At 43.1% G+C, this 17,679-nt stretch overlaps 1 protein-coding gene across 2 annotated transcripts in view; it reads right to left on the bottom strand.

Annotated features, from left to right (window-relative positions):
* Positions 1-17,679, bottom strand: part of LOC140713965 (uncharacterized protein C7orf57-like) — an 84,473-nt gene that overhangs the window by 23,367 nt on the left and 43,427 nt on the right. For both annotated transcript variants that reach the window (XM_073024653.1, XM_073024652.1), the window contains exons 4-6: positions 9,904-10,009; positions 6,213-6,369; positions 1,553-1,641 (exon numbers count right to left, since the gene is read on the bottom strand). In XM_073024653.1, coding sequence (XP_072880754.1) covers positions 1,553-1,641; positions 6,213-6,369; positions 9,904-10,009 — 352 coding nt within the window. The remainder of the gene's footprint in view (positions 1-1,552; positions 1,642-6,212; positions 6,370-9,903; positions 10,010-17,679) is intronic.

Below are 17,679 nucleotides of genomic sequence, written 5' to 3'. Positions count from 1 at the left end.
AAATTACATTATAAATTTTGAAGGAAACTCGAGCAAGGGACTTTAGTCAAGTTATCTTGTTTAATTTCAGTGGAAGAAACAGTATCATTTCAGTATGTGTGGCCAAGTTTAAGAAGCCAGAAATGATCAGCCCCTTTTTTCTGTTTACCACAGGAAAACATCGTTATCAGTGATACACTTCGTGTCATGCAAAACCTTGGTTAAACCAAACCTAACATGTTGTGAGCATTTCTTGGCACCACAGTTAAGCTTGCAAGGGGCACAGTCTGGATTACCAGAATGGCAAGGAGCTCAAAATATTTGAAAACATTGGGGGAAATTATTTACATAGACAGTTAAATTATTTCTTCTTGCAGGGAAACATAGGATCACCAGGCAGAATCTTTTTAGGGACCCTTTTCAAAAGGTGATAGTTATTTGGAACTCCTGCAATTCAGAGTTGGTCACAGGTAAGCCATATTATGGCTGATGGCTAAATGGTGATAAAAAATACAGGCCCGTCCAAGCTAGAAAGAAGATTCTCATCACTTTAATTATAAAAGCTTTCAGCACCATGGGGTATGGTGGTGGCTTTATTCTTAAAAATGCGCTTGAATGGCCTAGCAAGTTACCAAATTTGAAGGTGACTTACTACCATCCCCTCACAAACATCCCCAGGCCCCTCAAGCCTGCTCTGCTATTTAAAATGATTATGTTTCATCCATGACAGTCTCAATTACTCTTCCGTGCTAGTTCCCCAAAACGCTCAGATTCTCAATCTTTCAAACATGCATCCACATTCATGTTAAATACATCTAATGGTCTGGCCTCCATCAGCCCCCAGGACAGAGATTTGCTGTGATTCACTACCATTTGGGAGAAGAAATTTGTATACACCACACCTTTAAGTGACTGGCTTCATATTTTGTAGTTATGTCCTCCTGCTTGTTACCCTCCCACTCGTGAAAACATCTTCACATCTACCCTGTCAAACTCACTTAGAATCTTATATACCGGTAGTTGAATAAGATTATCCTTCATTCTTCAAAACTCCAAGGAATACAGACTAAAACTGCCTGACCTCTCTTGATAGGACAACCTTCTCATCCTATGAATTAGCCAGGTGAATCATTTTTAGACTACGTCCAATGCTATTACGTCCTTTTTTAGGTAAGCGGGACAAAGTAGTCTACAGTATTTCATCTTTCCAGTATGTTCACAACAATTCCCAGTATACCTGAAACAAAACCTCCCTATTGTTAAACCCCTTCACAATAAAGACCAATGTGTTATTTGCCTTCTTAACTACACATGTGGGGCTTGCTTGCTAACTTACTGCGCTTCATTCATGAGTACAAAGTGCTAGCTGGGGATGGCCCCTGTCAGTGGCTCCTAAGTAACGAATAAATATTAACTGCATGTTGCTACTTTTCTGACCATGCCCATTTTAGCAGCTAATAAATTGCAAAATAAATTATTTAAGACAGTTTCTATTCAAACATTGGCATTAATTAAAAATAGCAAAATATTCAGACCTGTATGAGAATATATCACTTTGGATATTGGAACTTACACAGCTGGAAATTTATTTTCACCTTCCACAGGTTTCTTAGTGAATGATTTGTTTCTTTGCTTCTTGTCTGTTATCTTTGGCAACTTCAGCTGTAGTGTATAAATACTTTTGTTATTGAAATAAAGTATACAGTACATTTACTAGCAATGATGAAAGGGACAAAAAAACTATCTGGTATTAGGGTATTTTAATGAAAAGAATCATGACAAACACAACTACTAAAGGCATTTAAAGTTGCAACAAATGAGCCTAACATTGCACTGAAATCGCTAACACTCTTGATGCAGAACTTTGCAAGTCAGTAATGGGTAATTCACTGATGAAGTTTTATTTATAGGAAATCATGCAAGCTGTGAAAAAGGATTTAAATTCCAATACACACACTCAAACCATGAAGATTAGCAGATTGAAGAAACGGGTAATGACAGAGCTGAAATGAAATTTACCAAATCAAAAATTTCAAGTAATATGAACATTTTGAAAGGAATTCTAGGGCGGGATGGAAAATGTTTAAAATAGACCAGCATGGCATAAATATAATAAGTACCCGGTAAAAGGCATAAAATCATTCCACAGAATGGGATCCTTTGGTCCACTATGTCAGGGCACATTAAGCACAAACCAGTTTGACTCATCCTCTGGCCCTATCAACATACAATTCTTAAACTTGTGCAATTGTCTTTTAAAGGCAGATATAAATTCTACTTAAACCATTATTAACAGTACCTCATTTATTATAGAAACACCTCTATTGCCTCCCTCTGCAACAGGATTTTCAACTTGGTCATCAGCAGACCTCAGTCAGTAAAGACTGGTAACAACCTCTCCGCACTGACCATCAACACAGATGCAACTCAAGGCTGTGTGCTTAGCTCTCTGCACTATTCCCTGTGTGTGTGGTTAAGCACAGAAACAATGCCATGTATCAATTCACTGTTGATACAACTATTATTGAACAAATTGGTGGGCTTGAGATTGCTAGGCACTGGGTGAGGGCCAATAAGAAAGAAATTAAGTTTGAGTTAAGTTAGGTTTCGGAGGAGTACCTATTGTGGGACTGGCCATTGTTGGAGTCTGCCAGGGTAAGACTATGGAACTTAAGGGGCACTAGCGGCTTCAGCAAGACGAGGAAGAGGCTCAGTTAAGTCTCCAGTAAGTTTCTTTCTTTTTTTATTACGCAGTTAGAGCAGTAGGAATGCCGATATGGACAGTGAAATTCTCCTCTTATGGGATATGGGAAGACAGGGAGACCTCTAGTGTCTGACGACTACACCGGCAAGAAGTGTATCTAACTGCAGGTTTTTACAGACTTCATTAGGGATCTGTAGCTGGAGCTGAATGAACTCTAGACTGTTAGGGAGGCTGAGGGGAGATTGACAGGAGGTGCAGGGAGGTAGTTACACCTAAAGTGTGTCATAGGTAGCTGGGTGACTGTCAGGAGAGGGAAAGGGGATAAACAGCCAGTCTAGGGTACCCCCGTAGCTGTTCGTTCAGTAACAACTATACACTTTGGATCCTGTTGAGGGGGTGGGGAGGGAAATGACCTAATAGAGGAAAGCCACAGCAGTCAGGTCTCTGACACTGTGTCTGGCTCTGTGGCTCAGAAGGAAAGGGGAGCAGTGGTGATCAGGGATTCAATACTTAAGGGAACAGATAGATTTTGTGGACACGGCAGGGACTCCCAGATGGTATGCAGATTCCCAGGTGCCAGGATCAGGGATGTTACAGATTGGATCCACAGCATTCTTAAGGGGGAGGGTGAGCAGCCAGAAGTTGTGGTACATGTTGGCACCAACAACATAACTAGGAACAGGGATGAAGTCCTGAGAAAATATAGGGAACTAGGTAGGCAGGTGAAAAGTAGGACCTCAATAGTGGGAATCTCTGGATCACTACCCACACAAGGTGTTAGTAAACTTGCAAAATCCTATTCACCATCTCATTTTGCAACACTAGAGCCACTTTGCTCTTTGGTTTTTTTTCTCATTCTGATTGTGTTCTTTCTTGTAAAAATTGTGTATAATTTATGTTCTTTTTTTTGCTTGTGAATGCTGCTCATCTGATGCTGCAAACAATTTTTTCATTGCACCTGTGCATATGACAAGCAACTTGACTTTGACTTTGAACATAATAGAGTGATAGAGTTGTATAGCACAGAAACGGGCCCTGTAACAGGCCAGGTCCATGCCAATCTACTTATCTGACCATTCTAATCCCATTTGCCCCACTAGATCTGTATCTCTCTAAGACTTACTTAAAAAGATTAGCCTGATTTGCCATATTTACATCAAAGCATAAAGTGAAATGCCTCATTTCCATCAAATCAAATCAGCAAAGATTGTGCAGGGCTTCCAGCATCAACATTGCAGTCACACAATTTACTAATCCTAACCATACGTTTTTGGAATGTGGGAGGAAAGGCATGTGGTCACATGTATCACTGGGAATTGAACCCTGATCAGTGATCACTGGCACCGTAAAGCAATGCGCTAACCACTAGGCTACGTGTTGCCCCATTACATGATTGTCTAAATGTACTTATATATAGAGTAGTACTATCTGATACCACCACCTCCTTGGACAGTGGCACAATGGGCCGGATACCTTCCTTAGATCTACACAGTTATTACTGTGCAATACAACAGTGGAACCATCAATGGCTGGACTTAGCTCCCAAAACTAGACTTTTATTTTAACGTGATTTACAGGTCCTCTTTAGTTTACAAGGCAGTCTATCCCACACATTCCATCTTCTCCTCTCCCTCGTCCCCCATTTGGCAGAAGATACAAAAGCCTGTAAACACATGCCACCAGGCTAGAGGACAGCTTCTATTTCACTATTATGAGACTGTTGAATGGTCCTCTAATACAGTAAGATGTGTTGCTTTATTGCCCTGCACCATGTTGTCTACCTGCACTGCACTTTCTCTGTAATTTATTCAGTATTCTGTTAGTACAAACATTGCATTCACAGTGGCCATAGGATTGACGGCACAAAACTACTGTGCCACACAAATGGCTTTTGGGACTGCCTGGTGAAGAAAGCCATTGAAATAAAACTAGAGGAAAAGGACTTTAACAAAGACAAAGGTCTCGCTCTAAGTAGGAACTGGAATTCAACTGCAGACAAGGTGGGACGTCAGAACCTTGATTGGATGAGGACTAACCAATCAGGAGGGTCAGACAATGAGGGTATAAATACCACGGACTAGACATGCCCAGGCATCATCCTTGATGAAGACAGCAGAATCAATACCTGTACCCGGCTGTAAGCCCGAGAAGAGTTTACCCGTCATATTTGCAGGGAAAGCACCAGAACCTTTTTCATTCTGTTATTGTTTTACCAGTGCCATCACAAAGCACCGTTGTAATGATCTGAATTGTCATAATGCAAGACAAGATTTTCACTGTACCTCAGCATGTGACAATAATAAGTAAATTTAATTTACTAATTTACTTTTAAGCATTCTGCTCTATAAAATCTGACAAGTGTCTGCTTCTTTATGTTTCAATTTGCACTATACTTTAAAGCTTTAATCAGTTCTCTATCTATATTAAGTCATGATAATTGGCCAGCATTTAAAGGGAGGACTATGCACTCTATTTCCATGTGCATTTTGAATGTTTGTAACAAGGATTGATGGTTCTCAAAGTATATTTGGAAATTAAGTACAATCAATAATATTATTTTCACTTTACTTAATTTGACAAAATGTTTGAATCTTATGTGGAAATACCATTATTTCAAAATTGTGATGTCTTTGTTGATATTGCTTGAGCTACTTGATTTACATTGAGACTGAAGTGGTAATTAGAATTGTCTAGAGTTTTAAGTCTGCGTGTAAGATTTGAGAAATAGAATGCATTGTGGTGACACCTTTATACTGAATAAAGTTACTCATGAAAGTGACTTACCTAAAGAAAAGATCATTGAAAAATACACAAGTACTAAGTTATGTTGACATTTCTACATGCTAATAATTAAAATGCTGGAAGTGCAGGTCCAGTGAATAGCTGAATAGAAAGTAGCACATAAAAAGAAATCATGTGTGATAACAGCACTTAACTTCTGAACGAATCTCTTTGGACTTCCAGCTGATTCACTTCAATGGAAAGTAAAATGAGGCAGATTATTAAACAGATAGGCTATCAAACCCTTCCTAGATTGAACACAAGAATGTCTGCAGATGCTGGAAACCCAAAGCAACATACAGAGAATGCTGCAGGAACTCAGAAGTTCCTGGAGAAGGGTCTTGGCCAGAAACATTGACTATTTATTCATTTCTTTGGATGCCACCTGACTTGCTGAGATCTTCCAGCATTTGTGCACATTCTTCTCTGGATTGAGGAGAATTAAACATATACGTAATTTCTAAATTTGAGGAAAAAAATGAGAATAACGTGCAAAGAAGACATCTTTTAAGCAAGGTACATCATCATCCTTTTCAGTGTAGAACAGTTTTTAGATATCAGATCAGATTAGCATGTTCAGATCTCAGCTGATCAATAATGGAAATGATCAAAATAGCAATAACTAATTTATGTTCCTAATTTATATTAACTTGGAGTTATTCAGATAAATATGACTTTCCCAAACATTTATAAATTGAGCAGAAGTATATGGTTGAAATGATCATGGAGCCTACTAAATGCTAGGCACCTTTACTTTTGCTTCATTTTCTTTTTCGTTGTCCTCTGCCTCCTTTTCCAATGTTGTCTTATCAGAGTCATGAAGTCTACATTTCGACTTATTGTCAGATGGGCTTGGAATAAATTCCTCATGAACCATGTACTCGGGCAAATACCATTTAGGAACCCTGTAAGTAAAGTAATATTCAGCTTTAACATTATAACACTGTAACATTTAAATATCTAGTCTTATAAAAACTGGACAAGCATTTTAAATCTGCACTATGCTTGAAAACTAAAACTAGTTCTATATAAAGTGAATAATAATTGGACATCATTTAAATGTTATCCTTAAAATAAGAGGAAAAAAATGAGTTTAAGAGTCAATGAAAGCACCAGGTGACCTAGTCTTTGTAAATGGTGTACACAGTAAAAGCAAAAGGATATCGCCGAACCTACAGCCCAAACCTCAGGAAAATATCAGGGTTGTAAAGAGGATGTTAAAGACTAATTCATAAACATGATGTCAAAAATAAGAGGTTAAGAATGCAGAAAGTAAAACTCTTGAGAACCTGTTACCTGACTACTCAGAAAACTGATAGGTTTGGCATCTAGCTCACCAGGTATTGTTTGGAGCCTCAATTCCTGCATCCCATTTTCCTTTCATTGCTTCCCTAACACTGGTGTTCTGATTGATGTAGACCCCATCAACAAACCATGATCCCAGTTCACACCCATTCTGAAATGCACTGGGAGTCTCATTCCCATTAGCAAGCCAGGGCTCTAGTATGTGGAAATGGAAGCTGCTGCACTGGGAATGTATTACTATACTGTGCAACAGCTTAAAATGTGAATTAATCGTCCATAAAATCTGCTATTTGGGCACTGGCAGAGTTCTGAGTATGCCGTTAATGGAATTCTACAGTATAAGGAGAAACCCATTTCTTACATTTAGTGAATTGGACCATGAGTCAGTGCATATATAATTACTGAGTAATGCACTGTCATTGGCTATATTTTTACAGTCCAATGCTAAACTTAGTTAGCTGTGTATAATTACTCTCATAGATTTAAACTTTTAAATGTAGAGGTGAAAAAAAACTCTTAGCAGAAATGTATAGCTGTGGAAAATTAATAAGCAGGAAAATGGATTGTTCTGTTTTCTACTAAATCTACCTCTTCGATAGAGAAGGACAATTTAGACAGATAAAACTGGACCCATCAATTTACATACTTTCATACAACATCTCCGTCAATATGATGAGAGAGCAACAAAGAAAGCAGCAGATGGTGCATGATAATTACTGTACCAGAAGAGTGCAGCCGCAGTGCCCAGCTGCGAACTGATCATAGAGCTGTCCTTGCACCTACAGTGCTGGAAATGAGGATAAAGACTGGGACATCTTAACTTCAGCACTACCATTGGAGGAATTGCACTATAATGTAAAAATGTCAATTCAAGAAAGTACATCCAACCCAGACTAATTATCTGAAAAGTGTTCATACACAGAAAGTATCAGCTAATTTGCAATTTGTGAATGCAGTACCTAAGTGGTAAGACTATTAATAGTATTTGTACAGATACTATTGTATTGACAGTGTAACACACAAACTCAATAAAGCTATCTGGTTAGGGAACCCAAGTCATAAATCTTGTAAATTGCAAGTTTAACTTGTATAAAGGACAAAAGAATTGGAAAGGTTCATTCCCTCTACTGGTGTCATTGACAGCTTGCACCATGGTCTAAATGTTGCTGCAGTTATGGTCTGGATTAAGCTGGGTGTCAAATTGCCCCTTCTGAAACTATTGATTAAAGCCCAATGTTGACATTGCAAAATATGCTTAGCTGGAAATTTGAATATGTAGTTCTGTTACATGACAACATACAATTAAAACATCAACTCTCTCCAGAGAAGTTGCCTGACCTAGAATCAGGGTCATACAACACATAAAAAAAAGCCTTCAGCCAAACTTGCCCATGCCAACCAAGATGTTTATCCAAGCTTGTTGCATTTGGCCACCTTTAGCCCATATCCCCAATTTTTTCTTTCCATGTACTGTAATTGTCCAAGTATCTTTTAAACATTAATTATACCCATCTCTGGCAGCTCATTTCATGTTGAGTAGTGATGCAATAACTACATCACACTCAGCAGCAGTAAGACCAAGGAAATTATTGTGAACTTCAGGAAGGGGAAGTCAGGAGAACATACACCAGTCCTCATTGAAAGGGTGAGCAGCCTCAAGTTCCTGGGTGTCAACATCTCCAATGATATGCCCTCTGCACAAACACATTGATCTAATCATAAAGAAGACACGCCAGCTTCTCTACTTCATTGGGAGTTTGAAGAGATTTCGTATGTAACCAAAGACTATTACAAATTTTTACAGATATATGGTGAAGATTGTTCAAATTGGTATAGCTCCTCTCATGCTAGGATCAGAAGAGGCTCTACAGCAGGGGCTCACAACCTGGGATCCATGGACCCTTCAGGTAATAGTAGGGGTCTGTGGCATTATGAAGGTAGGGAGCAACTGCTCTGAAGGGTTGTGGACTCAGCCAGCGCCATCATGGGTACAACTCTCTCTGCCATCAAGGACATCTACACAAGGCAATTCCTCAAAATCCCTCACTAATGACCCTCACCATCTGGGACATGCCCTCTTCTCATTACCACATCAGGAAGGAGATAGAGCAGCCTGAAAATCCATGTTTAATGATTCAGGAACAGCATCTTCCCATCCGTCATCAGATTTATGAATGGTCCATGAACATGACCTCATTATTTCTTTATTTTGCACTGTTCATTTATTTTGTAATTTATCATGATTGTATGTCTTTGCACTGACCTGCTGCTGTAATACAACAAATTTCATGCACATAAGACTGATAATAAACCTGATTTTGAATCTAGTGTCATCTAGTTTTGAACCCCCTATTCTGGGAAGTGGACTGTGACTATCCACCTCATCTATGTCTGCCATGATTCTCTATAGTGTCACCCATCAGCCTCAGACACTCTAGGAAAACGTCCCAGCCTATCCTTAATATAAAAGCACACCCACCCCCCCTCCCCACCCCAAGCCCACTGTCATCCTTGTTAATCTTCTCTCCACCCTTTGCAGCTAATGTCATCCTTACTATTGCTGGGCAACCAGAATTACACATAATACTCCACGTGAGGTCCTACTCACTCAGCTGCTCAGTATTTCTGAATTTCTGTTGTTGATTTGGAATTTCTGCATTTGCCATAAACCACCCTCGGAAATCTTGCAAAATAATGGGGAAGGCTAACGGTATCCCTTTGGCCTCAATTCCCAGTCTTTCTTAAGTGGTGATGTCTGCCTACTAATTTAAAGGAATGGCTCAAGAGTCAAATACATTTCAGAGTATTATATAAGGGGATCTGCATTGTTCTCATCCGCTTCCTCTAGAGCTCGGGACTAGAAACAAATTTAACCTGGTGATTTGTTTACTCAACAACTGAAAAGCCAGCTGGATGACCTCTTGACTACTGAAGATGGAATGTGTGAGAACACCCATTCATGCTTTTCACATTCAATAGTGCAGGCATTAAATATTGCACATCTTTGTATAACTGTCTGAGAAAAGCACCTGTCTTAATGTTAGACTTTAACCTCTACTTATCTGAGATACACTGAACACAATATACACAATTCAAATTCAAAGGATTGCAAATAGAAACACATGTATACTTACTCCTTGGTCTTGGTGGGGGATGGTGTTGCGTGTATGAACCATTCTGGCTGTGAGCAGGGAATTGGAGGTGACTTCCTCGGAGGAGGAGAATAGTGTCTCAGCAAATCTGTTGTTTGGATGTACAGAAGATTTTTAGTTCAGTTATAAGTGAAAATACTCTCTTAAAAATGAAAACACTGAGAGATTTTTTTTCTGACTAAGCTGAAATCTGGATCCAACATTTGGGCGGCATGGACCTTGAGGCAAATTAAACAGCCATAGGAAAGAACTGCCAATTTTTCATCCCATTAATTAATCAAAAGCAAATTGGACAGGCTTCCTCCCTTCCTGATGTTCTTCTTTTCAGAATCCAATACATCTAAGAAATAAATCCTCTAATTTTCTGCTACTAGGTAAGGAACATTAACTTTTTGCCCTGCTGTTCTTTTTCTTTGGATTATTTTTCATGGAGACTGGCAATTCTACATAGCTTATTGAAATGCCTATTGTTAATGTTCAATACCCAACAGTGAGAGCCAGCACACTTTCCTGGCTGCACGGTATTATTTAACATCCAAATATGCCCTCTTCCATCAGGGAAACATTGGAGAGCATATACTCAGTCTATTTCCACACTTTAAATTAAGTACTCATTTAAATAGTGGATAATGGAAAAATGTGAACTTCCTTTATTCTTTGGCCAGAAAACAGATGCAAAACCTTGGCACTGTAGGACTGCTGAGTAAAATTAAGGTGCAAGTGAGAGAAAGCCTGTTGAAAGGCTGCAGGAAATACGTACATTTCCAACTCAACTATCCAAAACGTACAAAACTCCGCAATTTCTCTGCCACATTTCTCACTCGAATTCACACTCACAGGTTGGAAAATGTTTTCTTATGCTGAATTTATTTCTGGGTTTAAATTACATCGCACAGCATTTAGGAATATTTTCCTTTGTGGTTGAAGTTAAAGAAAGATATCTTGTGTAAGTTATTTTTCCTTTCTCATGTTGGAATAAAGGACACTACAACGTTCATTCCTTCGTTATGTGCCGTGTCATACGACGTGGGCAATCACGGGCTTTCCACAACCATGATTCTTCTTGGCTAACTCTTCTACAGAAGTGGTTTGCCATTGCCTTCTTCTGTGTAATGTCTTTACAGGACAGGTAACCCCAGCCAAATTCAATACTCATCAGAGAGTGCCTGGGTCTTGTGATATTCACCAGCTGCTCCCATGGCTTCAAGTGACCCTGATCAGGGGGCTAAGCAGGTGCTGCACTTTTCCCAAGGATAATGGAGGGAAGGAGCACCTTAAACCTCCTTTGAGAGTGACGCATCGCCACCCCACCATTCAACTACAGTTTAATATCTCTAAATATTCACTATTCTGCAATATTTTATCTTTTATAGATCATTTGTGTAGCATTTACTGCTAAAATAATAGTATCAAAGTCATCCCATTTTGCTTTTTTTAAGCAGCACTCTAGCCAATGCCCTGGCTAATTGAGTGAAGTCTGATAATTGACGCAGGATCTTTTTGCCAAACAAAGTACTGGAGTTCATTTCTACTGAAATGAAATTGAAACAGAAAACATGTTCAACCTATATATAGTGTGTTGAGGGAACTTCAGTAAATTTAGTAAATGAAAATTAGCAAAAGAGAATGCCAATGTTCATATTCAAAAGGCATTGTACCTATTTTGGCCGCTAGTTTGACTCAATATCAGCATGGTCAGTGCCAGCAAAAGAGGCAGGTATTTGAGTGAAGCTAATGAGGTATCAGATTCCTATAAAATCTTACAAGGTCATAAGTTTCTAAGTTTAAACAGAGATTAATGGTTGGAATGTATTAGAACATTCTAAGGGACATAGAAATTAAGTTATCCTTTAATCCTGTTTGTGGCCAGATGAAATAAACCACTCATTTATGGAGGTAGGGTGGTTAGATTCCGAGATCAATCTCCAGCCAATAAGAAGATTCTAACAGAAAAAAAACAGTAGCTGGTAACTTTGGTTAATTATTCTGTTTGAACTTTGCTAGTGCCAAGACCTCAATCTTGGCATTGTCTGTTTTTTTCATATTCTTGGTTCTTTCAATATTTGACAGGCTTTTCTGTATTATACTATTTAAATGGAGGTCAGTCTAAAAGGTAGGGCCCCATACCAGTTTTATATTGAGCTCCTCCAGCTCCTGTATTCAAATTCTTTTACATACAAGACAGAAGGAGCCAATAAACCCAAGGTCATTGCGGAATTAGCAGAGGGTGTAAAGTGGAGCATGGAGAGGGAGGAGGTGCAGGGAGGGAGGGGAGTTAGAGAACTGGTGGTGAAGAAGTAAAGTACTACAGAAGATGGAAATTTGAAATTTAAAAAACAACATTAAGTGCTGGAAGTACTCAGGAATTCTGACAGCATCCAGGTAAAAAGAAGCAAGGTTTATGTTTCAGGTCAATGACCTAGTAGTGGAATGAAGAAAGCAAGAAAACATGTTTGTAGTTTTAAGTTGCACAGGAGGTGGGAGAGAGACGGATTGGATCAAACACATATTTCTGAGGCCAGGGTTGCCCAGGGTGTTACCATGTTTAACAAATGGTTAATGAATGTCTGAACTGCTGTTAAAAGTGGCAATGCTGTCACAGAGGATTGAGCCTGGAGTCAGGTAGTGTGGGCATGGGGCTCTCAGGGGATAAGGCAGCTTCAGCAAAGTTACACTGAACAGATGAACATGTTAAGGAGCAGAGTTTTAGTTTGTATTTAAGAAGGGGGAAATATGCCACAAGATAAATAAAGAGCAAGGTCCTAGGAAACTGAGGTGAGCATTATTAAAAGCAAGAGTGAACAGAGGGAACATAAAGGCAGGTAAATAAAGAGCAAAGCCTAAAATTACAGATGGTAAAACCAAAAGCATACAAGATCAGAAATGATACTGGAGACAGGTTGTGGTGAACTACATATACCTGTCTGGACCCCCCCCCCCCCCACCCCCCGCTGACTGCACCTGTAGCTCCTCCCACTGACCGTGGCTCCTCCCACAGACCCCGGTATAAAGGTGATTGGAGCCTGAGCCCTGGCCTCAGTCTACAGGATGTAGCATGGTGGTCAATTCCTGCTTGTTCTTTCTTCCAGCCAATAAAAGCCTATATCTCACCTCACGTCTCAGAGAGTTATTGATGGTGCATCAATTTTATTGGCTGGAAGTTTTAAAACATGGAAAGTATTTTATGTCCGGAAAAATTAGACTTGGACCCCCAAACTCCAGAAGCAACTCTTGCCTTTGAACTCTGGCTTGCATGCTTCCAATCATACTTGGAACAGATTCCAGTGACTGAGCCTGCCACAATGTACAAAATATTACTATCTAGAGTAAGTCCGAAAGTATATTCCCTTATCAGAGACCTGCCGACCTACCAAGGGGCACTGGACGCCCTCAAAAGACAGTACCTGCGGCCGGTGAACACCGTCTACGCAAGACATCGCTTAGCGACGCGGCGGCAGCGACCCGACGAGTCGAGCGCCGAGTTTCTCCGAGCCCTACAGACACTCGTGGGAACTTGCGACTGCAAAGGTCTGACGGCGGAGCAGCATTCGGAGCTCCTGGTACGAGACGTCTTCGTTACGGGGATCAGGTCAGTGTACGTGCGCCAGCGGCTGCTGGAAAATGCCGATCTTACCTTACACTCGGCGATCGAGACAGCCGACACGCTGGAGGCTGCTCTGCACAACGCTCTCGCTGTCCAGCCGCGCGATCCCCCGCCGGTTCCGTGGACACTGCAGACCCCGCCACCCGCCGCTGCCAGTCGCGAGTCCATGAACTCCCCGAAACCAACCACAGCTGCTGCCAGTCGCAAGTCCGCGCAGTGTTACTTCTGCGGACTCGAAAAGCACCCCTGAAAATGCTGCCCGGCCCGAGAAGCTACCTGCTCCAGCTGCGGGAAGAAGGGCCATTTCGCCAAGGTCTGTAAGTCTGAACCATGAGCGGGGTCGAGTAGCGCTGCGTGTGAGGCATGGGGGCCGCCATCTTGCCTGCCCGGATGGGGGCGGCCATCTTTGTCGGCGCCACCTCGCCCCGCCCCCGACCCACCGGTGCTTACCGGGCACCAAGACGGCAGTTCAGCTCTGGCCTCCGTAACCCTCGACCAAAGCGCCCCACACCAGCTTGCAAGGTCAATGATGGACATCCTGGTGGAGGGGCACAGGACTAGCTGCCTGTTTGACACGGGCAGCACTGAGAATTTTATTGACCCGGACACGGTGCAACGCTGCGGACTTGTGACACGGCCGGTAAGCCAGAGGGTTACCATGGCTTCTGGGTTGCATTCCACAGACATCAGGGTGGGTTGTGTAGCGACATTGGTGGCGCAGGGCACAGAATATCGGAACTTAGCGCTACTGGTCATGCCTCAACTGTGTGCGCCTGTGCTATTGGGGCTGGACTTCCAGAGCCACTTCGAAAGTGTGACTATGGCATATGACGGGCCCCTCCCACCACTCACTGTCAGGAATTCTCAGTTTTGTGGGACTTCGTCATATACCCTGCTACTGACCACACACTGAACCACACATCCCACCCAACACCATGCCGACAGCTGCGCTACTGACACCACTTGCAGCCTCTCCACCCTCAAGATCCCTTCCCCACCGCTGTTCGCCAACCTGACCCCCGACTGTAAACCCGTGGCAACTAAAAGCAGGAGGTACAGCGCGGGGGACAGGGCCTTCATTCAGTCAGAGGTGCAGCGGCTTCTCAGGGAGGGGATCATTGAGCCAAGCACAAGTCCTTGGAGGGTCCAGGTGGTTGTTGTTCGGACCGGGCAGAAAAATAGGATGGTCGTGGACTATAGCCAGACCATCAATAGGTTCACGCAGCTTGACATGTATCCCCTACCCCGCATTGCAGATATGGTCAACCAGATAGCTCAGTACAAGGTGTACTCGACAATAGATCTGAAATCCGCTTATCACCAGCTCCCCATCCGCCCAGAGGACCGCCCCTACACCGCCTTCGAGGCGGGCGGCAGGCTCTATCACTTCTTGCGCGTCCCCTTCGGTGTCACGAATGGTGTCTCTGTCTTCCAGAGGGAAATGGACCGGATGGTGGACCAGTGCCAACTGAAGGCCACATTTCCCTATCTGGATAATATCACCATCTGTGGTCACGACTGGTCAGATCACAACGCCAACTTCCAACGATTTTTCCAAGTGGTCAAAGCCCTGAACCTTACTTATAGCAGGGACAAGTGTGTGTTCGGAACCACCTGACTCGCTATCCTTGGGTATGTCGTGGAGAACGGGGTCATTGGCCCTGATCCCAAACGTATGCGCCCCCTGTTAGAACTCCCTCTTCCCACCACCCTCAAAGCCCTCAGACGGTGCCTGGGCTTCTTTTCCTATTACGCCCAATGGGTCCCTCATTACACAGACAAGGCCCGCCCCCTGGTCAAGTCCACCACATTTCCCCTCTCAGCCGAGGCCCGCGCGGCCTTCAGCCACATTAAAGGGGACATTGCCAAAGCAACGATGCATGTGCTGGACGAGACCATTCCCTTCCAAGTAGAGAGTAACGCCTCCGATTTCACGCTGGCTGCTACCGTCAATCAGGCAGGCAGGCCAGTAGCATTCTTTTCTCATACCCTTCAAGGCTCTGAAATTCGGCACTCTGCGGTGGAGAAAGAAGCCCAGGCCATAGTGGAAGCTATTAGGCACTGGAGGCACTATCTCGCCGGCAAAAGGTTCACCTTGCTGACCGACCAGCGCTCAGTTGCGTTCATGTTCAGCAACCAACAGCGGGGCAAAATCAAAACTGATAAAATTTTGCGGTGGAGAATAGAACTCTCCACCTACAACTATGATATCCTGTACCGGCCTGGAAGGCTCAATGAGCCCCCTGATGCCCTATCCCAGGGAGCGTGCACCAGCGCACAGCTCGACCAGCTATACGCACTCCATGCACATCTTTGCCACCCGGGTGTCACCCAATTTTACCATTTTGTGAAAGCCCGGAACCTGCCGTACTCCCTTGAGGACATCAGGACGATGACCAGGGACTGCCAAGTCTGCGCTGAGTGCAAACCGCACTTCTACCGTCCTGAAAAGGCACAACTTATCAAGGCCACCCGCCCCTTTTAGCAACTGAGTGTTGACTTTAAGGGCCCCCTTCCCTCCACTGACCGCAATGTCTACTTTCTCAACATTATCGATGAGTACTCGCGGTTCCCCTTTGCCATCCCCTGCCCTGACACCACTGCCACGTCCGTCATAAAAGCCCTGCGCCAGCTCTTCACTCTGTTCGGATATCCCTGCAATATCCACAGTGATAGAGGGTCCTCCTTTATGAGTGACGAGCTGCGCCAGTACCTGCTGGCTAGGGGTATTGCTGCTAGTAGGACCACGAGCTATAATCCCCAGGGAAATGGACAGGTGGAGATGGAGAATGCCACAGTGTGGAAGGCCACACTTTTAGCCCTTAAGTCAAAAGGGTTGCCGGTCTCTCGATGACAGGAGGTCCTCCCTGAGGCACTCCACTCCATCCGCTCCCTGTTATGCACGTCCACCAATGCCACCCCTGACGAGCGTCTATTCTCTTTTCTCAGGAAGTCTGCCATTGGGACCACCCTACCGGCTTGGCTGACATCCCCAGGGCCAGTGCTGCTCCGGAAACATGTGAGGAGCAATAAATACTCCCCGCTGGTCGAGAGGGTTCACCTTCTACATACGAACCCCCAGTATGCCTACGTGGTCTTACCTGATGGGCGGGAGGACACGGTCTCCGTCCGCGACCTGGCGCCCACAGGAGCAGTAGACCACTACCCCGAACACTCCACGTTAACTATGAACCCTGTACCCGAGGTGACACTGCGCACACTGAGCCCTACACAGACTCCTCACAACACTCCTATACTGGGCGTCTCGCACGCGCATATACCAGGCGCCTTGCACACACATGAGGAATCACTGACGCCTAGTGGGCTGACACCTCCAGTCAGGCCGGAACCAGCACAACCACCGTCTCCGGTGCAATCACCACCGGCACCTGTGCAATCACCGCCGGAGCTACGTAGATCGCAGCGACAGATTCGACCACCTGATAGACTTAACCTGTAAATATACTTGTCAGAAACTTCGCCCCATGGGGACTCTCTTTTAAAACAAAGGGGGGGTGAATGTGGTGAACTACATATACCTGTCTGGACATGCCCCCCCCCCGCTGACTGCTCCTGTGGCTCCTTCCACTGACCGTAGCTCCTCCCACAGACCCCGGTATAAAGGCGATTGGAGCTGGAGCCCGACCCTCAGTCTACAGGATGTAGTGTGGTGGTCAATTGCTGCTTGTTCTTTCTTTCAGCCAATAAAAGCCTATTTCTCGCCTCACGTCCTAGAGAGTTATTGATGGTGCATCACAGGTAAATGAAGACCAAGGCCCAAATTTACTATGAGAAGCTTATATAATCCAATTTTTGTGATAGAAAACACACATGGGGTTTTTAATGAATGTTTTGAGTTTGTCGTCACTAAAATGGTTATCCACATAGACATTGTAGTCGTTATTGTATGATATAAAGTTAGAAAGCAATCAAATATTTCACAGTTTCTTATCTTTGAAAATAGTTACATCACCAGGCCATTAACAGAAGAGAGTGAGAAAAGCAGCAACAGTTCTAATCATATGTTTCAATCCTATCTGGCACAGACAAGGCTTTAGAAGAATGGATGGCTGATGATACAATATTGTTCATTAAAAATAAAGAAAGGGATGCAGCAAGTAATTACAGATAACATAAGCTAACAAAGTCCCTGA

This window comes from Hemitrygon akajei, chromosome 20 (assembly GCF_048418815.1).
Source record: "Hemitrygon akajei chromosome 20, sHemAka1.3, whole genome shotgun sequence".
In the NCBI taxonomy this organism is placed as follows: domain Eukaryota; kingdom Metazoa; phylum Chordata; class Chondrichthyes; order Myliobatiformes; family Dasyatidae; genus Hemitrygon; species Hemitrygon akajei.
The sequence above is the reverse complement of the archived record's forward strand: the minus strand, read 5'-3'. Positions and strand labels throughout refer to the sequence as shown.